The 25,762-nt window shown below is 41.9% G+C and overlaps 1 protein-coding gene across 8 annotated transcripts in view; it reads right to left on the reverse strand.

Moving 5' to 3' along the window:
• Positions 1-25,762, reverse strand: part of KMT2C (lysine methyltransferase 2C) — a 219,778-nt gene that overhangs the window by 131,450 nt on the left and 62,566 nt on the right. For all 8 annotated transcript variants that reach the window (XM_075827356.1, XM_075827361.1, XM_075827357.1 and 5 more), the window contains exons 3-4: positions 15,562-15,703; positions 1,932-2,117 (exon numbers count right to left, since the gene is read on the reverse strand). In XM_075827356.1, coding sequence (XP_075683471.1) covers positions 1,932-2,117; positions 15,562-15,703 — 328 coding nt within the window. The remainder of the gene's footprint in view (positions 1-1,931; positions 2,118-15,561; positions 15,704-25,762) is intronic.

Below are 25,762 nucleotides of genomic sequence, written 5' to 3' on the forward strand. Positions count from 1 at the left end.
ATGCGGACAAACATCAGGGCAGAGAGCGGCGCTGAAGAGTAAAAAATGGCGGGATAAACTGCAGAGGTAAATATAGGTTAACTGTAAATATGTGTACAACTATATATGTGCAAATATATATTATATATTCATGTGCAGGAGGTAGAGGTTACTAGGAGGATGCAGACACGGTTATGGGTGCTCTGTGGCTGTTATGAAGGCAGCTATGAGATCACAGTGGCGGTCAATAAGGGGGCATAGCGTCCGTCATGGCGCAATAGGACTGTTGCTATATATTGGCACAGAAGCAGTTGTGGGGACACTGAGTATAAAGGGGAGCAGTGGCTGTTACTAAATGCATTTCATTTTGCAGACAAGCCACATAATGTTGAGAGGTAGAACTTACCCCAAGCTCACCGACCAACGTCTAGGAATTTGAAAAGAGAAGCAAACCCAGGTGTAAACTAAAAAGGTAAGCCACGTTTTCATTTCAAAGCAAAATTCAGGGGCTAATAGCAAACGGTGATTTATAAGCATTGAATTACTTTTTTGAGCCTTTTTTTCTTTCATAAAAAAAATAAAATTTGATTGGTAAGGGTTCCCTGAGAAGATTTTTTTTTTTCCCACAGGGGTTCCTCAATGCCAAAGATTTGGGAAAGACTATTAATTGGGAAGTGAAATTTTGGCACTGTATAAATGCATTATTTGGTACCTATATGGTACACCTGAATGATGGGGCATCAATATAAGGTACTGCACAGGGCACCGTCCAATCTAGAACCAGCACTGACAACAACTATAAATGATGACTACCTAGATTTGCTAAAACACAATTTTGCGTGTGAAGTAATTTTCTTTTTATTTAAAAAAAAACCAACAACAACAAAAAAAAAAAACCTTCATGGCAGAAAAATCGCACCTCCTAGCTTGCAGGCGCGTCTCACCCTGCCCAATGTCAGTTCAGGCAGGAGAGTATAATCGGAGTGACACTATAACAGTCCCATATGTGGTTCACAATTTTGGACAACTGCAATGATCAGACTAAAAACGGAACTAAAAACTGATCTTTGCAATAATGACAATTTTTGCAACATGCTGGATACAGGTGTCTGAACAGAACCATCAATGCGATGATATATACTGATGACAACATATCAGTACGGAGCTCGAGTGACAAAACTGGTTAGAGAGAAATGTCTAATAAGGCAGTAGCGAAGTAATTATTGTAGTCTTTAGGCCAGCTTGATTATATACACACACAATATTTTTTTTCCTTTGGACTTTATTTGTTGCTGGAAAAACACCCTGTTTAACTTGATGTGAATAAAACCCTGTACGGCTACATCAAATCCTGCTCGTGGTCTACCTGTCTGGCACGGACGAGGCCACAACACACACATTATATATACACAAACATGCACCAAAACACATTCACACGTATACACCGATCACATAGAAAAATTATTATGTGCAACTTTTTCTGGTCAGTTGCGTTTATTTTTCTTTCTAAATCCCTCTGCCATCAGTGGGATTCGTATTGACCTCCATATCCAAACATTATCTTAAAAAAATAAATGAATAGAAAATAGAGGTGTAATAAACAGACAGAAAAAAACCAGGTGTAATAGTGGTATAGACACAGAACTAGAGCTACTAGATACATACACCTGCACACAAATTACAACTAACACCAGCTTAGGGTGTGTTCACATCAACGTTAGGTTCCGTCGGAGGTTTCCGTCGGATTAACCCCTCAGCGGAAAGTCAAACTGAGTTCAATGGTGAGGGAAACGGAAGTTTCCGTTTGACTTTCCGCTGAGGAGTTAAGCCGGAAACCTCCGACGGAACCCCTCAGCAGAAACAAAAGGTGATGTGAACCGGCCCTTAATAAAAAATATGGAAAAAGAAAAAAAAATAAACCCAAATAAAATGTGCAAAGAGTGAATACTCACTTCAGGTGCCCTCGTTTTGCTGACTTTTCGGGGGGTTTACAGGTGCCAGTGCAGCCATTTAGGTCTTTGTTCTCAGTCAGTGTTTTCCAGGGAAGGAGAAAGCCAGGAGTTGAACTAAATTGTTTTAATTCACCTTGTCCCAAGAGACTCCGTTCACCGCAATAACAAAAAGCGCAAAGTTGTTCACTAAAAATGGAGGAAAGAAAGAACAGATTTAGACGAGATGTTTTCACCTTTTAACACAAACCTTGTGTTCTGATTTATCAACGGTACAAACCTTCTGTCTATATTGCAGCATTGCAGTCTTCTGAATTAAATCAGTTATATATCTGTATATACATGTTCACCTCTAGTCTCTACTAGAGACATTCTAAAAAATAAACCATTACAATAGAGACGCCCTCATGATGGAGGACATGGTAATTATAGTGAACATATCTATTATTTACACTGCTGGCTGCACGCAGGACTATGAAAGGTTTACTCTACAAAGTTACTCCAGGCATAAAGGGGTTGTTTCATCTGGACTTTAGGGCATATGGATGTTATAGAGAGGGGTCCGCTCCTCTATGAACCGGAGTGGATAGCCGGTAACAAGCAGCAGCTGTGGCATAGCCAGTTCATCTATACATTACCTTATTTTGAGTGGCCAGATCTAATACTACAGTACTGTATTGGCCACTACAGGAGAAATAAGCAGCCAACAGCCGAGAGTATTCGGGATCATACCTGAAGTGATAAGGCGATCACCATGGTGGCTCTTATATTGAAGGGCTGTCTGTGATGAAACAACCCCTTTAAGTTGTGATGTAGTTCAAAAATCAGTAATGGAACATGCCTTATGACTAATTCGGAGATTATCAATATCTACCTAAAATTGGATTGGTTGGGTTTTCTTGGAAGTGACGCAGCAGACAACTTCTGTAAAAATGACCCAACCACTGAATATAAATTTTCAGAAAGTGACCAAGATACAGCTCTGTCTCATTATCCTTACATCATCTATTAACTATATTCTATTTATTCATTTTTGAAAAACGCTGGCAAGTAAAATATGTGGCCATTCCAGGACAGTGAATCAGTCTAACACCACAGTGATGGCCACTAGCAGCGATAACTAGGGAGACGCCGCCATTCAGCAACCCCAGAAAGCTTGTTCACATTCACTGTGGTAGGAGTACTGATTGTCACATTGCTTGTCACCCAGCTTTCCTACAAGCCACTATAATTCAGAAATGACTCACTGTGGCTTCCATTGTTTCAGCTGCACTGCAGTTCTTATAACGCAGTCCATCAATTGTATATTGCAGTAGTAAGGCAGGCAAAGAGGGAACTCAAGCATGCAAAGCGTCACACTCCCGCCAGCAAGCAGTTCTAACCCGTAAACGCTACTAATTGGGGGTGGGGCAGAACTGCCGTTTCACCAGGACAAACAAGATATTTACCCAAGGGTTCTCTGCACTGGCGACACGTTTACAGGACCTACGAGGCACTGCATAGTCCAAAAATCCAGTGGTTAAAGAGGCTCTGTCACCAGATTATAAGTGCCCTGTCTCCTACATAATCTGATTGGCGCTGTAATGTAGATAACAGCAGTGGTTTTTATTTTGAAAAACGATCATTTTTGAGCAAGTTATGAGCAATTTTACATTTATGCTAATGACTTTCTTAATAGACTTCTCTCACTGCACAATCACACTAAGGGTATGTTCACACGCTAGCTGTCATTTACGGCTGAAATGACAGCCTGTTTTCAGAAGAAAACAGCTGCGTCGTTTCAGCCGTAAATGCTCCTCCTCGTAATATATACGAGGCGTCTGTGACGCTCGTATATCTTGAGCTGCTCTTCATCGAGTCCAATGAACGACGGCTCAAATTATGTTGCAAAGTCAATTTACACGTCGTCGTTTGACAGCTGTCAAACGACGACGCGTAAATGACAGGTCGTCTGCACAGTACGTGGGCAAACCCATTCAGATGAATGGGCAGATGTTTGCCGACGTATTGTAGCCCTATTTTCAGACGTAAAACGAGACATAATACGCCTCGTTTACGTCTGAAAATAGGTCGTGTGAATCCAGCCTAACAATGGACTGTAACAATGAGAAGTGTAGGACACTGATTGGTCAGCCTCATACACTCCTCTGCACAACGCCCAGTTGGTAAAAAGTAAAAACACGCCCAGTTGTCTATTAAGAAAGTCATTAGCATAAATGTAAAATTGCTCATAACTTGCTCAAAAATGATCGTTTTTCAAAATAAAAACCACGGTTATCTACATTACAGCGCCGATCAGATTATGTAGGAGACAGGGCACTTATGTGGTGACAGAGCCTCTTTAACCCTTCATATCATATGGGTATTTTGTACCTCAAGAGTCTTCCCACTAAAAAGTTTAATAGTGTGTTGGCGAAATAGGTCATAAAAGTCAGATCAGGGGTAGTCTGACCCAGACAACATACTGGAAACGGAGTTGCTTGGACATTCGTTTCTGTCAGAGAAGTGGTTTCTTGTGCATGGACAAACAGCCGAGTATGCTAGTTTAGTGATTTTTAGTATGTACTAGTTAAGGCCTGGGCTCGATGGTGATTTGGCCACAATTTTAGAGCTTTGCGATGGGTTAGGGCCTGTTCACATCAGCGTTAGTTTACGTTGAGGGGTTCGTTCTGACCTGTCGGAGGAACTCCTCAACGGAAAGGCAAACGGAAACCATAGGATCCATTTGCATTACCATTGATTTCAATGGTAATACTTCCGTTGCTTATGGTTTCCATTTGTCACCGTTGGGTAAGGTTCCCTTTTTTCTTTGACAGGATCAATAGCGCGGTCGACTGTGCTATTGATTCAGTCAAAAATACGGAACCCTTACACAAATGTGACGAACGGAAACCATTAGCAAAGTATCCGTCACTATTGTTATCAATGGTGATGCAAACGGAAGCTGTGGTTTCTGCCCTTAGATGTGATAATGCATGACCACGGAGTGCAATAATAGCAGTGCTTAAAACCGCAGTGGAGCCCTGGCCTTAAAAAGGTATGTAAAAAAACAGCTATTTGGTCTTTTTCTGTGTAAATATATATATATATCTTCACTAATTTTTTGGGATTTATTATGGCTAAACCATGCAGAAAGCACAAAATCTAATTTTTTACAAAAATTTTGAATTTCATTTTTTATAATGAAAATACTCCTTATATAAGGAAATCACAGCAGTAAATCTGAAGTGGTCTAGAGACCCATTAGCGCATTACTCACCAGTAGATGAGCCGGCAGCATTTGATGTGGGCTCGGTGACCATTATTGTGACTCACACGCTTTAAAACACATCATATGAGTTGTGCCGGTGATCGAGTAATTACTATTGATTTTTTTTCTCTCAGGTGCGCTAGATAAATGTCGTTTGAGCAAAACAACATCTGGAGAGGAAAGGAGCCATTTTATCATTTATACAAGAATTGCTTTGAATTGCCACAACGCGAAGAGGCTTCCCGAACAAGCGGCTACATGTGACTATTTACCAGCTCTACAACTTCTACATCAGCTAAATATTCATTAACAGAACTTTAAGGGCTTGTCCACACAACAGATTTGTTGCGGGAAAATTTTCGCAGCATTTCTGCATGAACGAACAGACAATCCGCACCATTTCATGTGTTCTTTACTACGGAAAATAATGCAGGTTTTAGCGGTGCTTTTTTTGGTTCATTTTTTTTCAAGGGCTGTGTGATGGTGATATTTCTTGTTCCCCGTGATGTCATTTCCACCACCTGTAAGAAATGCTGCAGGGTTTCCGCAGCAAATGACACAGTACATCAGAAAAACGCAGGGCATCAGTCCACTTTCCGCAGCAATAATTGACATACTGTGGAAGTAAAATGACACCGCAGACGAATTTCTGGACTGAATTACTGACTGGATGGACACTGCTTATCGAGTTATGAGATTTAAGTTGGGGCTGCATGTAAATTTGCATTGGAATTTTATGCAATACTTGCGAGTTACATGCAATTTTCATCACATAGGGGAGTTTAAGTTGCAGGGATGCTGTAGCCTTATTGCGGGCGGAAAACATGCAGCAAAGTGGGCGATTTAACAAATGTCATCCACACAATGCAGTAAAATCCCGTCCAGAAATTCACATGCGTTGCATAATTTTTTTTTCGCAACATGTCCATTTTTACTTTGGCAAGTGGACGGATTCCCTTTTCTTCTCCATAGGAATCGATAAGGAACAACAATCTGCAGCAAGCTACAATTTACTGCATAATTTGCTGCGGAAACGCTGCCGAATTTCTTACAGGAAGTAGAAATGACATCCCAGGAAGAAGAAATAATCACCATCACACAGCCCTTGAAGAAACACACCAAAAAAACACAACAATAAATCTGCACTGTTTTCCACAGTAAAAATAAAAATCTGCACCTAATTCTGCATAAAATGGAGCAGATTTTCCGCAGTGGATTGTCGGCTAGTTGATGTGTAAACGCTCTGGAAGTTTTCTGCAGCAAATCCGTTGCATGTGGACAAGTCCTTAATACCTCATAATACCTGGGAATCTAAAGAGCCCAAAATTGTTTTACTAGAAAATGTAATAAAAAAAACATTCCCTCACTGATACAATCAAATTGTGGTGCCCTGATTGGTAACCTGCAATTAGAGATGTTGGTACCATATTCAGAAGATGCAGCCAGGACTTTCAAACAAAGGAAATAAAACTTATAGTATATGTCTGTCTGCAAACAAACTAGCCAGACCTGTCTTTCTGAAATCATTACGCAAATCTAGAGGAAAAACTTTGCTGAAAAAAAAATATAAAGAAATGAGAAAAAGCAAAACGCTAAGAGAACACAAAAACAGAGTATGTCTTATGTTATAGTCAACTGCTTCAATTTCCCTCACTAGAGGTCATAATAGTCCATTTGGGGCGACATGTATACGGTCTGTGTTACACGGATAGGACATCATGCCATTCCCTGTTAAGGTTGAAACGTCCCCGTTCTAGGGGGGACGAGCATCTTTTATTGGACATAATTAAACTCAGAGGACGGAAGCAAAGTTTTTCAAAAAACTTATTCTAAATCGGTTATCCTTAAATGGTACTTACAGGGTTAATTCCTCAGTGAAGCTGACAAGAGTGATGTTATTGCAATTGAGCATGCGCAGGATGCACTCCACTCAATTAGCAATTGAGCATGCGCACTTACTCTCGGAAGACGGCGAGAGATTGGAACAGCATGGAGGAAGTGAGGGGGATCCGCCAGATGGGGAGCCCAATACTATTGATTAAAAGTTATTATCTTCAATTTTGTACACCTGCACGTTATGTATTGGCACTTAATACTTTTTTTGGGTCTTATATACAGTATGGGCAAAATGCCCTCTTAATATTTGATGAAATACGATCATCATATCCTGTTCATCACATTGAAGATTTTTTTCACTATATAATATGTATCTAAACTGATGAATTCTACAACATTATATTTATATTTCTTTTATTATATCATGTATTTATATGTGCACTGTTCACCGAGTTGTATTGCTTGAGAAAGGCCCCATGGAGTAGGGATGAAACGTCGCAAGTGGTCATTAAAGTGATCCTATTTTATCACTCAATTTGGAGTGCTGTCTTGTATTTTTGGATTCTGCTGGTTATTTGGGACATTGGTTGTATGTCCGAGCAGTACCTTTGCACCCTGCACTTACTGAACGGTGCTGCTCTTTTTCCGTTTTTTAGAAATTAATATAAAGGTCTAAAAAATAAAAATGACATTTGTAGAACTTTATATTTCTGCTCTGAGGTCCTTGCCTTAACCCCTTAAGGACGCAGCCTAGTTTGGGCCTTAAGGCTCAGAGCCCATTTTTCAAATCTGACATATTTCACTTTATGTGGTAATAACGTCGGAATGCTTAAACCTATCCAAGCGATTCTGAGATTGTTTTCTCGTGACACTTTGGGCTTCATGTTCGTGGTAAAATTTGGTCGATATATTCAGTCTTTATTTGTGAAAAATTGCAAAATTTAGAGAAAATTTACAAAAAATAGCATTTTTCAGAATTTAAATGCATCTGCTTGAAAAACAGACGGTTATACCACCCAAAATAGTTACTAGTTCACATTTCCCATATGTCTACTTTAGATTGGCATCGTTTTTTGAACATTCTTTTATTTTTCTTGGACGTTACAAGGCTTAGAACATAAACAGCAATTTCTCATATTCTTAAGAAAATTTCAAAAGCCTTTTTTTGAAGGTGCCAGTTCAGTTCTGAAGTGGATTTGAGGGGCCTATGTATTAGAAACCCCCATAAAACACCCCATTTTAAAAACTAGACCCCTCAAAGTATTCAAAACAGCATATAGAAAGTTTTTTAACCCTTCAGGCATTTCACAGGAATTAAAGCAAAGTGGAAATTAAATTTGCAAATTTCATTTTTTCTGCTGAATTTCAATTTTATTCAATTTTTTTTTAGTAACAGAGAAGGTTTTACCAGAGAAACACTACTAAATATGTATTGTCCAGATTCTGCAGTTTTTAGAAATGTCCCACATGTGGCCCTACTGCGCTCGTGGACTAAAACACAAGCCCTAGAAGCAAAGAAGCACCTAGTGCATTTTGAGGCCTCTTTTTTATTAGAATATATTTTAGGCAGCATGCCAGGTTTGAAGAGGCGTTGAGGTATCAAAACAATGGAAACCCACCAGAAGTGACCCCATTTTGGAAATTACACCCCTCAAGGAATTCATTTATGGTTTTTGTTATCATTTTGACCGCACAGGTTTTTCACAGCACCTATTTGAATTGGGCTGTGAAATGAAAAAAATGATATTTTTTCCAATAAAATGTCATTTTTGATCAAATTTTCTTATTTTCACAGGGAACAACATACCCCATTTTGTTGCCCAATTTGTCCTTAGTGCGGCAATACCCCATTTGTGGTGATAAACTGCCGTTTGGGCCCATGGGAGGGCTCAGAAGGAAAGGAGCGCTATGTGTTTGTTGGAGTCCAGATTTTGCTGGATTGGTTTTCGGGTGCCATGTCGCATTTGCAGAGCCCCAGAGGTATCAAAGCAATGGAAACCCACCAGAAGTGACCCCATTTTGGAAACTACACCCCTCAAGGAATTCATTTATGGTTTTTGTTATCATTTTGACCGCACAGGTTTTTCACAGCACCTATTTGAATTGGGCTGTGAAATGAAAAAAATGATATTTTTTCCAATAAGATGTCATTTTTGATCAAAATTTCTTATTTTCACAAGGAACAACATACCCCATTTTGTTGCCCAATTTGTCCTTAGTGCGGCAATACCCCATTTGTGGTGATAAACTGCCCTTTGGGCCCATGGGAGGGCTCAGAAGGAAAGGACCACCATTTGGCCTACTGGAGCTTTTCTGGTGCTAAGTCATGTGTGCAGAAGCCCCTGAGGTACCAGTACAGTTGAAACCCCCGAGAAGTGACCCCATTTTAAAAACTACACCCCTTAAGACATTCATCTAGAGGTGTAGTGAGCATTTTGACCCCACAGGTACTGTGTAAAAGATAATGCGCAGCAGATGGTGCAGTGTGAGATTTGCAATTTTATATATGTATATGCCATTTCAGTGTCCAATATAGTGTGCCCAGCATGCGCCACCGGAGATATACACCCCTTAAATTGTAATGTGGGTTCTCCTGGGTACGACAATACCCTACATGTGGCTGTTATCAGCTGCCTGGGCATACGGCAGGGCTCAGAAGGGAAAGATGAGGGGGGTAAGCTGTGCGGAGTGCATCAGGGTAAATTGAAAATCAAGGGATGTATGATACATTTTAAAACAATCTTTTATACAGAGCCCTGGTTTTTCGGGACACGTGTCACATTGGTATATTGTGTTCTTCCTTATCCCCCTCTTATAGCAGACTCTGCACCTCTTTTGACTCTTTCCCTTTCCACCGGTTTGGGGACCTTCTCCTGGAAAGTGTTGCCCTGGTACGATGCGCCCCCCCTTCCTGGTCCCTAAAGATTAGATCTTGAAATTCCAGGAAAGTTCCCCTCTGGCCTGCACATCGACGTAGCACATACGCATTGTACAAAGCCTTCTGTATGATGTGCCCGGCCAGCTTCTTATACTACACCGCATGGCGCTGTAGGGCTTCAGGACTTGATTTGACAAGTCCATCCCTCCCATGTACCTATTGTAGTCCAGGATGCAGTCTGGTTTGGGGGTGGCCTTTCCTTCATATATCCTAAACCTGTAGGTATACCCTGATGCACTCTCGCACAGCTTATACATCTTCACGCCATACCTTGCCCTCTTACCCGGCAGGTACTGGCGGAATTGAACCCTCCCTTTAAAATGTACCAGGGACTCATCAATAGAAAAACACTTCTCGGGGGTGTATGCTTGGGAAAACCGGGCACTGGAACGGTCTAATAGGGGTCTCCGTTTATACAAACGGTCAAAACTGGGGTCATCTCGGAGTGGGCACGGCTCATTATCAGTATAATGTAAGAAGCGAAGTATTGCCTCATTTATTTATTTTTTTAGGTTCCAGTTCATTTCTGAAGTTGCTTTGAGGGGCCCATATATTAGAAACCCCTATCAAACACCCCATTTTAGAAACTAGACCCCTCAAAGTATTCACAACAGCATTTAGAAAGTTTATGAACCCTTTAGGTGTTTCACAGAAATTTAGAGCAAAGTAGAGGTGAAATTTACTCTTTTTATACCATTTTTTTTATAACACAAAAGGATTTATCAGAGAAACGCAACTCAATACTTATTGCCCAGATTCTGCAGTTTAGAGAAATATCCCACATGTGGCCCTCGGGCGGTGATGGACTGAAGCACCGGCCTCCGAAGCAAAGGAGCACCTAGCGGATTTTGAGCCCTCTTTTTTATTAGGCACCATGTCCGGTTTGAAGAGGTCTTGTGGTGCCAAAACATTGGAAACCCCCCAAAAGTGACCCCAATTTGGAAACTAGACCCCTTGAGGAATCCATTGTAGTTTTCATGGGGTGCATGCGGCTTTTTGATCAGTTTTTATTCCATTTTTAGGTGGCGTGGTGACTAATAAACAGCAATTCTACTATTGTTTTTGTATACTTTTTTTTTTACAGCGTTCACCGTGCGCTATAAATGATATATTAACTTTATTCTGCGGGGCGATACGATCACGGCGATACCAGATGTTTATAGTTTTTTTTTATGTCTTATGGCGTTTGCACAATAAAATACGTTTTGTAAACAATCATTCACTTTTTGTGTTACCTTATTCTAAGAGCCATAACGTTTTTATTTTTCAATCAATAAAGCCGTGCGAGGACTTATTTTTTGCGTAACGAACTGTATTTTCCATCAGTACCATTTTTAGGTACATGCGACTTTTTGATCTCTTTTTATTCCATTTTTTGGGAGGTGAAGTGACCAAACAATTGTGATTGTGGTACGGTTTATTAATATTTTTTTTTACGGCGTTCACCGTGCGGGATAAATAACAAAATAATTTTGTAGTTCAGGCCGTTACGGACGCGGCGATACCAATTATGTATAGTTTATTTGTTTGTTTATATATTTTTATTAATAATAAAGGCCTGATAAGGGAAAAAGTGGGACTTTTACTACTTTTAAAACTTTTATTTTCTTATTTTTACACATCTTTTTTTAACTTTTTTTTTACTTTATTACTTTGTCCCACTAGGGGACATGAGGGCAGGAGGCCCTGATCGCTATTCTAATACACTGCACTACATGCGTAGTGCAGTGTATTAGAACTGTCAGCTACTCACTGACAGCAAGCATAGTGGGTCCTGACGTTGTCAGGACCCACTAGGCTTCCGTCTATGGCATAGCCGGACGCCATTGTTTGGTGTCCGGTTGCCATAGTCACCATCGCCGGCCGCTATCGCGTAGCAGGCCGGCGATGGCAGCTTAACCCCTAAAAAGCCGCGATCTCTATAGAACGCGGCTTTTAAGGGGTTAATCAGCGGGGACACAGCGATCGGTCCCCGCTGTAGGAGCTGTGACAGCTGCTGAACAAGACAGCAGCGTCACAGCTCCTGTATGTGTCGGGAGGACGGCCGAAACGGCCGTTACTCCCGAGACGTACTATTACGGCATGGAGCGCGAACGATACAGCTGCCATGACGTAATAGTACGTCAAGGAGCGGGAAGGGGTTAACTGACAAGTGCCAAACGCCTCAAAAAATTAGGACAACCGCAACATTTTGTGACAAAGAGTTTATTACATGGCGTTCGTCAAAAATTCCACTTTACACATTCAGAATATCATACACAGCAGCCATGTGCTTCATTAAATACCTGCATATAGTAAATGAGTCCTAATGACAGCTACACCCAACTACAGTCACATAATATAGTGTATGTATAAAAATACAGAGGTGCGAGTAAACTGCCATGGACCAATGCATCACAGTCACAGCTTCTTTTAAATCCCTTTAACCCCTTCTCGCACCCGGATATGCTATTACGCCCGGGTGCGGGGGTTGATGTTTGGGGCACGCGCCATATGCTACGGGTGTCGGCTGTATTTTACAGCGGACACCCGGGACTAACAGCCGGGAGCAACGATCGCGCTGTTCCTGGCTGTTTTACCCCACAAATGCTGCAGTCAATCGCAACCGCAGCATCTGAGGCATTGAAAAGAGGGGGCGGCCCCCTCCGACAGCTCATCGGCCCGCCAACCCCCGCAGTGAGATCAGGGGATGACGACTGTTATGGCAGCCCAGGGGTCGAATGAAGGCCCCCAGGACTGCCTACACTCTGCCTCTGTTAAGCCCTGCCTGTGGCAGCTGGTTCAAGTCCCCTAGAAGGATAATAAAGTGTGTAAAAAATAAAAAAAGCGAATAAAGTTTTTAGTAGTGAAAAAAATAAATTAAAAGTTCAAAAAAAATGAATTTCCAATTTCCAATTCTCCCCCTAAAGTAATGTAAAAAATAAAAGTAAACAAAAATGGTATCGCTGCGTCCGTAAAAGTGTGAACTACTACAATATAGCGTTATTTAACACGAACGGTGAACGCCGTGCAAAATAAAGAAAACAAAATCGCTGGTTTTTTTGGCCAACTTCGCTCTCAAATTTTTTTTTTTTAATAAAGTGATAAAAAAAAGTTCATACTTTGGTACCGATAAAAATGGTACCGATAAAAACTACAGTTCGTCCAGCAAAAAATAAGCCCTCACACGACTATTGACGGAAAAATAAAAAAAGTTATGGCTCTTGGAATGCGGGGAGTGAAAAACGAAAATGAAAAATCAAAAAATGGCTTAGACACGAAGGGGTTAAGGGAAGCGGTCACTAGATTTGGGGCCACTAAACCACCAGCATGTCATTATGTAGCTGGGGTTTAGTGTTCCGAACCTATCCATGTCCAAACCGGCCATTTAGGCCATGGTTAGTAAAATAATAAGTTAATAAAAATCAGTCCGGGAGCAGCATCGGTCTCCTCACAGTAACTTGTAACTTATTTAACTACTGCTTATACGTCCGGTTTTGACCTGGGCAGGTTTTGAACACTAAACCCCAGCAGCATTACAGCATGCTGATGGTTTAGTAAGGATTATTGGTCATAAATTTGTATTTTATACCAAGGATGTAGGAGGGGCCAGGGGAGAATTAGAGGGGGACTCCTAACAACAGGTGAGTCGTCTTAGGCCTCATGCACACGACCGTAGCCATGTGCACGGCCGTGGTTTTCGGGTCGGACGGCTGCGGAGTGTCGCCCGCAAATTGCGGGCCATGCACATGGCCGCGTGCATTAATTTCTATGAGCCTGGACCGCGAAACACGGCCGTAATAAGACATGTCTATTTTTGCGGTCCAGGCTCCTGGGCCATGCACGGACCTTGGAAACTACGGTAGAGTGAATGGGCCCATTGAAATGAATGGGGCCGCAATTCACCCACAGATTTGCGTTCGTGTGCATGGGGCCGAAGGATGAAGAATCACACTGCTATGCTGGGGTAAACGCCAATGTGGTCGTCTAGGTAATAACAAAAACCAATGTTGCTGTGTGGCCCAAGCCTAGTAATGGGGTGATATATCTACACACATCAGACTTCATGTTAATATCTTTGAACGTCACTTTAACCAGTTTCTCCACAGAGGTCTCCGTGGCGAGGTCTATTGCTATTCAGTTTTCTGGTTTTATGTAAATAAAGCTTAAAAAAGAGAGTTCGCCTGAGATAACTAAAAAGAAAAAAAAAAAAAGATAATTAAGAGGGGTTCTTCACTTTGGACAAGATCTACTCACCTGGAAACCCTTAGTGATCAGTTATCTGTGGGGAAACCCTGGTAGTAAGTGTTCAATTTCCCTGCAGCACCTCCACAGGGAAAGTTAAGCATTACACAGTGCTCATTAAAATTCAAGCAGGACAGGTCCTCCAGAGCGAGTGATGCTTTTGTAGCCGTTCTCTACTCTGGCCAAGACATATCTCCTGCTTAACTCAGAATCCCCTAATAAGACATATGAAAATGGGTTTTCTAAACGTAACCTTTTTATTCGCTCTTTCCAGGTTTTACATGGACAGTATGCTACGGTTTCAATAGATTATCTCAGGCAGCCAAATTCCTTTGACATTAAGGGTATGTTCACACGCAGCGACCAAAAAGTCTGAAAATACGGAGCTGTTTTCAGGCGAAAACAGCTCCTGATTTTCAGAAGTTTTTGCAGCAACTCGCGTTTTTTGCGGCGTATTTGACGGACATTATTGGAGCTGTTTTTCAATGGAGTCAATGAAAAATGGCTCCGAAAACGTCCCAAGAAGTGACCTACACTTCTTTTTCGCGGGTGTCTTTTTACGCGCCGTATTTTGACAGCGACGCATAAAATTACCCCTCATGGGAACAGAACACCGTAAAACCCATTGCACGCAATGGGCAGATGTTTGTAGGCGTAATTCGAGGCGTAATACGCCCGAATTACGTCTGAAAAACTGCGTCTGAACATATCCAGTAAAGAAGGAAATAACCACCTGTCAGCTCAGGAGGGAACCACTTTGTAACAGGTCCACTTTTAGACGAGGGCACGATATAGACATCAACCAGTAAAAAGATATAAGATTGCTATTCGCCATGTTTTTCCTCTGTTTTTCAAGTACTGAAAACAAATTAAGCAAGAAACATGTGGTGTCTACACTAGACCCATGCCAGGACAATGATTGTCAGAGACATAGGCAACAGATATGTACAGTATTGTGACAAAAGAACAAAAACAAAAAAACAGCTGTGCCAACGAATCGGATTAGCTAGATTATTTAGTTAAAACCTAAAAGAAAAACTCCCACCTTCATTCAGTGAGAATTGATGAAGACAATAGTAAAACCGGCTACTCTGCATCTGAAGGAATCTTGTTTGGAGCCGGTACAAAAGCAGTTTAACAATATTCAACCTCCAGAAATTTCTAATACAAATGTTAACGGAAGAAAAGCGCGTGGGATGCCTCAGCCTCTATCCCCATCTTGCACTAATTAAGATATCCAGGATAGAGTTTGGCAGCGGCTAATGCCGGCTGATACGGCTTCACAACTCATCACCACTCCCAGAATCCTCTTCATCTCTTTTCAAGTCCACAGAAGCCCTTCCCCCAGCCCTGATTCAGCATCAGTCTGAAGAGTAAATACAGACCTGCTTTTGGCTTCGACCCCCACAGAGGCAGTGGAATGCTCGGATTCTTCGGACAGAGAACGCTGAAGACCCGGTGTTACTTGCGTAGCATCCGTCACCTCCGCCTGGGCACATTCCTCCACAGATTGTTGTTCTTTAATATCTAGAAAACATACACATAGGTTAACTTCTTAATGACCAGCCTATTTTAGACCTTAATGACCAAGCCATTTTTTACGTTTTTCCATCGTCGCATTCCAAGAGCTATAACCTTTTTATTTTTGCGTCGACATAGCTGTATAAGGTCTTGTTTTTTGCAAGTTGTATTTTTTAATAGCACCATATTGGGGGACATATTTATTGATTAACTTTTATTAACTTTTTGGGGGGGGGGGGGGGGGAATAGAAAAAAAACCTGAAATTTCACCACTCTTTTTCGTGTCTTAAATCTACGCCGTTTACCGTGTGATATAAATAACACAATAACTTTATTCAGCGGGTTGTTACGATTGCAACGATACCAAATTTGTATAGTTTTTGTATGTTTTACTACTTTTGCACAGTAAAAACGCTTTTTTTTTCAAAATTATTTGTTTTTGTGTCTCCATATTTGAAGAGCCGTAACGTTTTTTGTTTTTTCGCCGATGCGGTTGTATGAGGGCTTTTTTTTTGCGGGAAGACTTGTAGTTTTTATTGGTACCATTTTGGAGTAATTCACTGTATTTTAACGATATATATTGTGCTCCCACAAATATGAACATTTGAAAATTCACTGAAGTGATAAATGAGTAAAATGTATAATTTTTATTTCATAGCTATCTAAAAACAGGGGGACAATCACCAGTGTGAAAAGCCCAACCGTGTATTTAAAAACGTATTAAACACAATACTCCCAGTCCTAGTTCGTTTGCGAACCCTTTGTGACTGGGTATGTAAACAGAGATATCAAAATATGGAATCAGCGTATAACATTGGTAAAGCAGTGGTTTGGACCCTCGTTCACACAGGAGCCTGCGTTAACCGCACCAGATTCTCCCAATGTACAGATGCACAACAATGCCACTGCCCCCTACGCAAAATTCCCTCACTTCACCCGACCCTACGCGTTTCTATACTTATCATCAGGGGTCTGTCAGTCTGGCCAGGATGCCAGCGATATATCTTCAGCAGCAGGTATTCTACTGCACAACACGGAAGCATGCACGCATAGATGTCAGCGGCATGCTTCACTCTGGGACTCTGAGTCACTATGAACTGAATACTCCGCCCCCTGGCTCCGGCAGCATACATCAAACAGCCAATCACACTGGCCCAGCACATCCATGATGCTCAACCATGTGACTCCCGGCTGTCAGCTGACATACCCGGAAGTAACAATGTAAACAACACAGAGCATGCTGACTCAATGGGAGGCTGTAGAAGTATCTGTTTGCTACACAAAGTCTCATGCTATTCAAGGATGGGGGAAAAAAATTCAAAAGTGTTACCACCAAGGTTGAGTATGATATCCGAGATTTTGTGAACTGCAAAATGGCTGGAGTTGTCTATTTAATCACATGTCCGTGCCCACTGAATTACGTGGGCAAGACGATACGGCAGTTTCGGCGCCGGATTAGGGAACATGTTGGAGATGTTACAAATGAAAGAGATACTTCCATATCAAAACATGTGCATGCAAAACATCAAGGCAGGGCAGAATGTTTAAAATTTCAGGCAATTGAATTGGTACGTCCTCCTAAACGGGGAGGGGATTGGGATAACCTCATTCTGCGTAAAGAGGCCCAATGGATCTACAGACTGGCTTGCGTACATCCTGAAGGTTTAAACGAGCAAACAAATTATACCTGTTTTATTTAATATACAATCCATATCAAGTCATAGGGCTTTTTTGGTCCTCTGGGTGGGGGTATGGTAATGCATTCCTAGTCCCAGTGTAGTCACTTGTAATATATCAATCAATAAGTAGCAGGTATGGCAATTGAGTCCAGGAGTGTGTCATATGTTTTATGTGAGGTTTACAATTATGTCGTTCTTCCATCCATATATTATGTATTTTCAGGGTAGGTGCTCCTATCGTGGTAGTCCAATTGCGGTCCTGAGCTGATCCGCAACATATATCCAACCGAATAGTGTTATACTCCATCCTTGAATAGCATGAGGCTTTGTGTAGCAAACAGATACTTCTACAGCCTCCCATTGAGTCAGCATGCTCTGTGTTGTTTACATTGTTACTTCCGGGTATGTCAGCTGACAGCCGGGAGTCACATGGTTGAGCATCATGGATGTGCTGGGCCAGTGTGATTGGCTGTTTGATGTATGCTGCCGGAGCCAGGGGGCGGAGTATTCAGTTCATAGTGACTCAGAGTCCCAGAGTGAAGCATGCCGCTGACATCTATGCGTGCATGCTTCCGTGTTGTGCAGTAGAATACCTGCTGCTGAAGATATATCGCTGGCATCCTGGCCAGACTGACAGACCCCTGATGATAAGTATAGAAACGCGTAGGGTCGGGTGAAGTGAGGGAATTTTGCGTAGGGGGCAGTGGCATTGTTGTGCATCTGTACATTGGGAGAATCTGGTGCGGTTAACGCAGGCTCCTGTGTGAACGAGGGTCCAAACCACTGCTTTACCAATGTTATACGCTGATTCCATATTTTGATATCTCTGTTTACATACCCAGTCACAAAGGGTTCGCAAACGAACTAGGACTGGGAGTATTGTGTTTAATACGTTTTTAAATACACGGTTGGGCTTTTCACACTGGTGATTGTCCCCCTGTTTTTAGATAGCTATGAAATAAAAATTATACATTTTACTCATTTATCACTTCAGTGAATTTACCATTTTGGAGTAGATGCGACTTTTTGATCACTTTTTATCACATTTTTTTTTAAAGATAGGATTCACAGAAAACAGCTATTTTTCCATAGTTTTTTATTAAATTTTTTACGGCGTTCACCGTGCGGGTTAAATCATGTAATAGATTTATAGTCGGGGTCGTTACGGACGCGGCGATACCAAAAATGTGTAACTTTTTTACTTTATTTTGTTTTTTTAATAGTAAAGTATTTTGTAAGGGGAAAAGCTGGGTTTTTCATTTTTTTTAAAATTAACTTTAAACTTTTTTTTTACTTTTTTACTAGTCCCACTAGGGGACTTTAATATGCGATTCTCCGATCGCTATTATAATACACTGCAATACTATTGTATTGCAGTGTATAACTGCCTGTCCGTTTAAAACAGACAGGCATCTGCTAGGTCATGCCTCTGGCATGATCTAGCAGGCATTCGCACCAGGCAGACCTGGGGGCCTTTATTAGGCCCCCGGCTGCCATTGGAGACACAGACACTCGGCGATCGTATCGCCGGGTGTCGGTGGGGGAGAGAGGGAGCTCCCTCCCTCTCTCCAAAACCACTCCGATGCGGTGCACGCTATTGTGCACCGCATCTGAGGGGTTAAACATGTGAGATCGATACTTATATCGATCTCACACGGCAGAGCAGGGACGCCCCAAGCCCTCAGCTGCCTCTGGCAGCTGAGAGCAGGGAGATTTGACGGCTCCCTGCTCTGTTTACTTTATCCTGATGCAGTGCAGTAAAAAGGCGTATGCATCAGAATAAAGCAAGTTAGTGGCCGCCGTGAAAAGGCGTATTGGCGGTCACTAACGGGTTAATGCATGAATTCCGTATGGAGGAAAGATGTAGGCGCCGAATGATATATTTTGGTCACCTAATTAAAAATAGACAATTACATGTTTTAAAAAAAACAAAAACATTTACGCTAGACAGTGGATGGATTGATTGAAGCATTTACAGAAAATTATGTGCTCTACATTTTGTCTAGCTGCAGCCACCATGCGTTGGTGCTTACTACATACTGTTATACATTGAACGCAATTCTAAAATAAATAAATATGTAGCTAGCTCCCCATAGTGGCAGTTGCAGGCAGCCCGAACGTTGTGTTTAATAACTGGAATTTTAGAAAACTTTCGATTTGTCATAGCGACATATCAGAAGTTTTAATCAGTGAGGGTGGTGCAGAAGTAATCCGCTGTGCACATCTGACTGCGATCGGCTCTTCTCGTCAGACTGAAGACGAGCTCAGACGTTCTATGGGAGCCCCTGTTCAGCCGAACAGACCCCCACCGATCAAAACTTATGTCGCTAAGGGCCTGTTCACATCACCGTTCAATTCCGTCCCGGGGTTCCGTCAGAGGGTTTTCTCGTGACGCATTGGGCTTTATGGTAGTGGTAAATTTTGGTTGATTCTTTTATTTTTCTTGGACGTTACAAGGATTAGAACATAAACAGCAATTTCTCATATTAAGAAAATTTCAATTATTTTTATTTTTTTAAGCTACCTGTTCAGTTCTGAAGTGGCTTTGAGGGGCCTATGTATTAGAAACCCCCATAAAACACCCCATTTTAAAAACTAGACCCCCTCAAAGTGTTCAAAACAGAATAAAGAAAGTTTCTTAACCCTTTAGGCGTTTCACAGGAATTAAAGCAAAGTGGAGATGAAATCTGCAAATTAATTTTTTCTTCGAGAAATTAAAATTACATTTTATTTAATTATGTATTGTCCAGATTCTGCAGTTTTAAGAAGTGTCCCACATGTGGCTCTAATGTGCTCGCGGACTAAAACACCGGCCGCCTCCGTAGCAAAGAAGCACCTAGTGCATTTTGGGGCCTCTTTTTTATTAGAATATATTTTAGGTACCAATCTAGGTTTGAAGAGGTGTTGTGGTGCCAAAACTGTAGAAATCCCCCAAAAGTGACCATTTTGAAAACTACACCCCTCAAGGAATTCATTTATGGTTAGTGTGACCATTTTGACCGTACAGTTTTTTCACAGCACGTATTTGAATTGGGCTGTGAAATAATTTAACAAAATTTTTTATTTTCACAGGGAACAAAATACCCCATTTGGTTGCCCAATTTCTCCAGAGTGCAGCAATACCCCATTTGTGGTGATAAACTGCCGTTTGGGCTCATGGGAGGGCTCAGAAGGGAAGGACCACCATTTGGCCTACTAAGTCATGTATGCAGAACCCAGGGGGAACCAGTACAGTTGAAATCCCCAAGTGACAATTTTAAAAACGACACCCCTTAAGGCATTCATCTAGAGGTGTAGTGAGCATTTTGACCCCACAGTAATTGTGTAAAAGGTAATGCGCAGCAGATGGTGCAGTGTGAGATTTGCAATTTTCTATACATATATGTAATTTCAGTGTCTGATATATTGTGCCCAGCATGTGCCACCGGAGACATACACCCCATAAACTGTAATGTGGGTGCTCCCAGGTACGGCAATACCCTACATGTGGCGGTTATCTGCTGCCTGGGCACACAGCAGGGCTCAGAAGGGAAAGATGAGGGGGATAAGCTGTGCGGAGTGCATCAGGGTAAATTAAAAACCAAGGGATGTATGGCAAATTTTAAAACAATCTTTCATACAGAGCCCTGGTTTTTCAGGACACGTGTCACATTGATGTGTTGTGTCCTTCCTTATCCCCCTCTTCTAGCAGACTCTGCACCTCTTTTGACTCTTTCGCTTTCCACCAGTTTGGGGAACTTCTCCTGGAAAGTGTTGCCGCCCTGGTACGATGCGTGTGGCCTCGCTTCCAGAAGTACTGGGTGCCCCCTCTTCTTGGTCCCTAAAGATTAGGTTCTTGATAATCACCTCTTGAAATTCCAGGAAAGTTCCCCTCTGGCCTGCACATCGACAAGGCATGTACGCATTGTACAAAGCCATCTGTATGATGTGCACGGCCGGCTTCTTATACCACACCGCATGGCATTGTAGGGCTTCAGGACTTGATCTGACAAGTCCACCCCTCCCATGTGCCTATTGTAGTCCAGGATGCAGTCTGGTTTGGGGGTCTCTGTACTGGTACGGCCATGTATTGTTGTCAATACAAGGACATCTCTCTTGCACTTGACACACAATATGTTGCTACTAGAATGTGCCCTGCTCTCACCCCTTCTTGTTCGCCCAAGCAGAGTCTTAGGGAGGATTCTCAGATTTCTTCTAGCAGTGCCGCATGCCGCAGTACTTTTGGAAGCGAGGCAGTTGAAGAGTGGGACGCTGGTATAAAAATTATCCAGGTAGAGGTGGTAACCCTGGTCCAGCAGTGGGTGCACCAAATCCCACACAATTTCGGTTTTAACACCCAGTAAGGGGGGCATTCTGGGGGCTGAATACTGCTGTCCTTCCCTTCATATATCCTAAATTTATACGTTTACCCTGATGCACTCTCGCACAGCTTATACATCTTCACGCCATACCTTGCCCTCTTACTCGGCAGGTACTGGCGGAATTGAAGCCTCCCTTTAAAATGTACCAAGGACTCATCAATAGAAATACACTTTTCAGGGTTGTATGCTTGGGCAAACTGAAATGGTCTAATAGGGGTCTCAGTTTATATAAACGGTCAAAACTGGGGTCATCTCGGAATGGGCACTGGTCATTATCAGTATAATGTAGGAAGCAAAGTATTGCCTTATAACGCATCCTGGACATGGCCATGTGGTACATCGGGGTGTGGTATAAGAGATCTGTGCTCCAGTAGGTCCTAATGGATGGCTTTCTCAGAAGCCCCATGTTCAAGTGCAGTCCCCAGAACTTGCCCAACTCTGCTGCATTTACAGGAGTCCTCCTGTGGGATAGGGCATAAAATGTGTTCTTGGTCATATACTGTTGGGCATATAAATTTGTCTGGGACACCATATGCTCTATAAACTCGTGAAAAACAACTTGAAAAAGTCCATCTCATTGAGCCCTGCCATATTTGGGGCTCATAATTGTCTGGTGTCAGGGTCCAAATGGGGTCACTTTGCTCGGGGGTATAAATTGTTGCAGGGGTCACATCTCTCAGGGGTTTCAACTGTGTTGGTAGTCCTGGGGCATCTCCTAGGGGGTCCTTCCCATTCATCACTAGATGAGGAGGTCGACAAAAAAAAACAGAGTCTCACCATCCGACGAGTCTGTGTCGAAGGCAAGAAACAAATATGCCACTTCGGCAGTAAATATTCGTTCTGCTTCGACACGTACAAAATGTATTTGGTATAGAGCAGAAAAAAAAAAAAACCCTAACTGGGAGCAACAGGCACAAAAGCGTGTTTTTTTGTTTTTTTTAGAGAACAAGCGGACTTTCCTGACACTAAAACGAACTAGGGCGAGGGTTCCTAACACTAAACCCAACTAGATTTTATGTGAACTTCCCCAACGCTAAACCAAACTACGGCAACGATTCCAACACTAAACCGATCTAGATTATTCCGAGCTTCCCTGACACATAACCGAACTAGATTATTCCGAGCTTCCCTGACGCTAAACCTAACTACGGTGATGGGTGCCTTAAACTAAGTTCCCTGACACTAACCCTAATACTAACCTAACCAGTTAAATTGTAAAAATTGTCTAAACGATTAATTTTTCAATTTTTTTTTATTTGAGATATATATATATATATATATATAAAAATAAAAAAAAATAATAGGAAAAAATAATCCCACAAGAACCAAGAAATTTTGTCCTGAAGACTAAGTGGTCAGTGATAGGAGATCACTGACCAAAAACGTGGGGGGGGGGGGGGGCACAAGGAGGAAGGGAACAGGAGTGGGTAGTTGATGGGGGAGGTAGAAAGCAAAAAAAAATAAAAATAATAATTTTTTATTTTTATTTGGAACGTCTTTTTTTAACTTTCTTCACTTCTCTCTGCTCACAAACGCTCTGAACGCCTCGCTAACTCCAACAGAGACGTTCAGGGCGGTTGCAGCATTAACGGATGTCAGGGAGAGGAAGTGAAGATAGCAATCACCGCTATTGGTCAGTCACTGACAAGCCAATAGCGGCGGTCGCCTTGGCGGGACAGTCACGACTGGTCCCGTCACATTGAGCAGTGATAGCCTGCTGTCGGAAACAGCAGCTATCACTATTCATGAACGCGCGTGGCACTGTGTTGAATGCAAGACATACTATTAGGTAATGGTAACTGCATCATTCGCGCTCCATGACCTAATAGTACGTCCAGGAGAGGGAAGGGGTTAAAGGAACAGTGTCATCACAAATTATTTTTTTATATGTTCAAGATGTTAGTGCTTTATTAAAAACGTTTATATTTATTTGTGTGTTTGTGTTTTACTTTTTCTTATTTTTACACTTTTTCTTCCCTATGGGGGCTGCCATTTTTTGTTCCATTTCTGTATGTGTCGATTAACGACTCATACAGACATGGAATACGGCAGCCACAGTCCCATAGGGACTGCGAACGGCTCCCGTCCCATTCACTTGTGTGTACGGCGTCTGTGTGGGAACTGCGCATGCGCCGCTCCCACACAGTCCAATTTGAAATTGGCGCCGTCCGGCGCCATTTTCCTGTGGACCGGAAGTCGCGGCCGGACAGTAATATTACTACTTCCGGTCGCGGCTTCCGGACTTGTGCACTTGGACCAGCGGCAGCAGACGGAGCGGACGGGCCGGAGGGAGCCGCGGCGGCAGGAGCAGGTAAGAGATTTCAATGTATGTTCGTGTTTGTGTGTGTTTACTACTGTATGTAAACCTACTACACTGTGTGTTCGCTCAAAAAATGGCGACACACAGTGTAGGAGGTTACACCGTTCAAACCCCTCGTTTATCCCGGCACTAGCCAGGATAAAGGAGGGGGGGGGATGCTGAGAGCTCACTAGAGCGAGGGCTTTTTACCCAATTTTGCAATGCTGCAATTTTGGGAATAGCTCCATCTAGTGACCAGAAATGGGAAATATTATAAATTAGAATTAATTTATAATATTTCCTGACTCGTGAAAAAAATAAAAAAAATTTGAACAATGTTTAATCACCCACACACTAAATGTTTAATTAAAAAAAAACAAACATGTTTTTCTGGCAACACATTCCCTTTAATGATCCGGCCTCGTTTTTACATCTGGCCATTCTGAACGCCATAACTTTTTGTATTTTTCCGTCGACGTAGCCATATAAGAGCTTGTTTCTTGTGGGACTAGTTATATTTTAAAATGGCACAAATGTTGGGTACATATAGTCACATTATTACATTTTAGTCATATACTATTGGGGGTAGATTTAAAAAAAAATAAAAAATTATTATTCTGACATGGTTTTTGGGATTTTGTTTCTACAGTGTTCATTGTACAATAAATAAGGCATAACTCTTTTCTCTGAGTCTATACGATTACAGCAATACCAAATGTATATCGTTTTAGGTTTTTCTACTTTTTCACAATAAAATCCCTTTAAAGAAAATTATTTCGTTTTTTTTCTCGCCATAACATTTTTACTTTTTCATCTACGTAGCTTTACGAGGGTTTATTTTTGGCAGGACAAACTGCATCTTTGTGGAGTGGGGGTGGTTACAGTGTCCACCAGGCAAGATAAACAGAAAGTTCATTAAAGATATAGCTAACACAATTGTGTGTAGTTTACTTTTTTTTTTCCCCATAAGTTTTTTTTTGGGTTTTATTATTTTTCTATTAAACCTTATAATTTAAAATTTAGTTTTTTTGGTCCCTCTATGGGGCTTAAACATCCGATCTTCTGTATTGCAATGTATTACTCATATCAGTATAAGCCAAGCTTACACAGCCTATTTTTTACGCGCATTTCAGCAGGTTTTACAATGCGAATTATCAAAAAGGCTTGTTTAAAGCTTTCAATTGACACCAACGAGAATTTTCGGAAACCGTGCCGAATTTTCATATTGAAATAAAGGGGAGGCTTTAAAACGCTGCCAAACGCGAATTATGTTTTTTACGCAGATTATGTGTCGTATGTTTTTTGCTACAAAATGAGCCACGTGAACATAGGCCCTGCCTGTCAGATTTAGGCTAACAGGCTCTATTACCAGCTGTCGTGGCAACCCATCTGCACCCTGCCATTACATCGTGGAGGCGCAGATGGGCTAACAAAGGGAGCCCAGGCCTCTGTAAAACCACTTAAGTGCCATTGTCGCTATTGACTGCAGCATCTAAAAGGTTAAACAGCCAGGTTCGGTGTCATTTCCAATCCCAGCCATTCAGCTGTCACCTGCAGGAGTGGAGCCCACACTAGAACTGCGATGTACTATTACGACCCGCTCACCACAACGTAATAGAGCAGAGCAGAAAGGGGTTGAACAAACTACATGAAGCTTCATTATTATTCAATCCCAAGTCAACGCAAGAGACCTGATTGAGTTCTCTAGCACTGTGGCTACCTTAAA

The sequence above is a fragment of the Rhinoderma darwinii genome, chromosome 5 (genome assembly GCF_050947455.1).
Source record: "Rhinoderma darwinii isolate aRhiDar2 chromosome 5, aRhiDar2.hap1, whole genome shotgun sequence".
Taxonomy (NCBI): domain Eukaryota; kingdom Metazoa; phylum Chordata; class Amphibia; order Anura; family Rhinodermatidae; genus Rhinoderma; species Rhinoderma darwinii.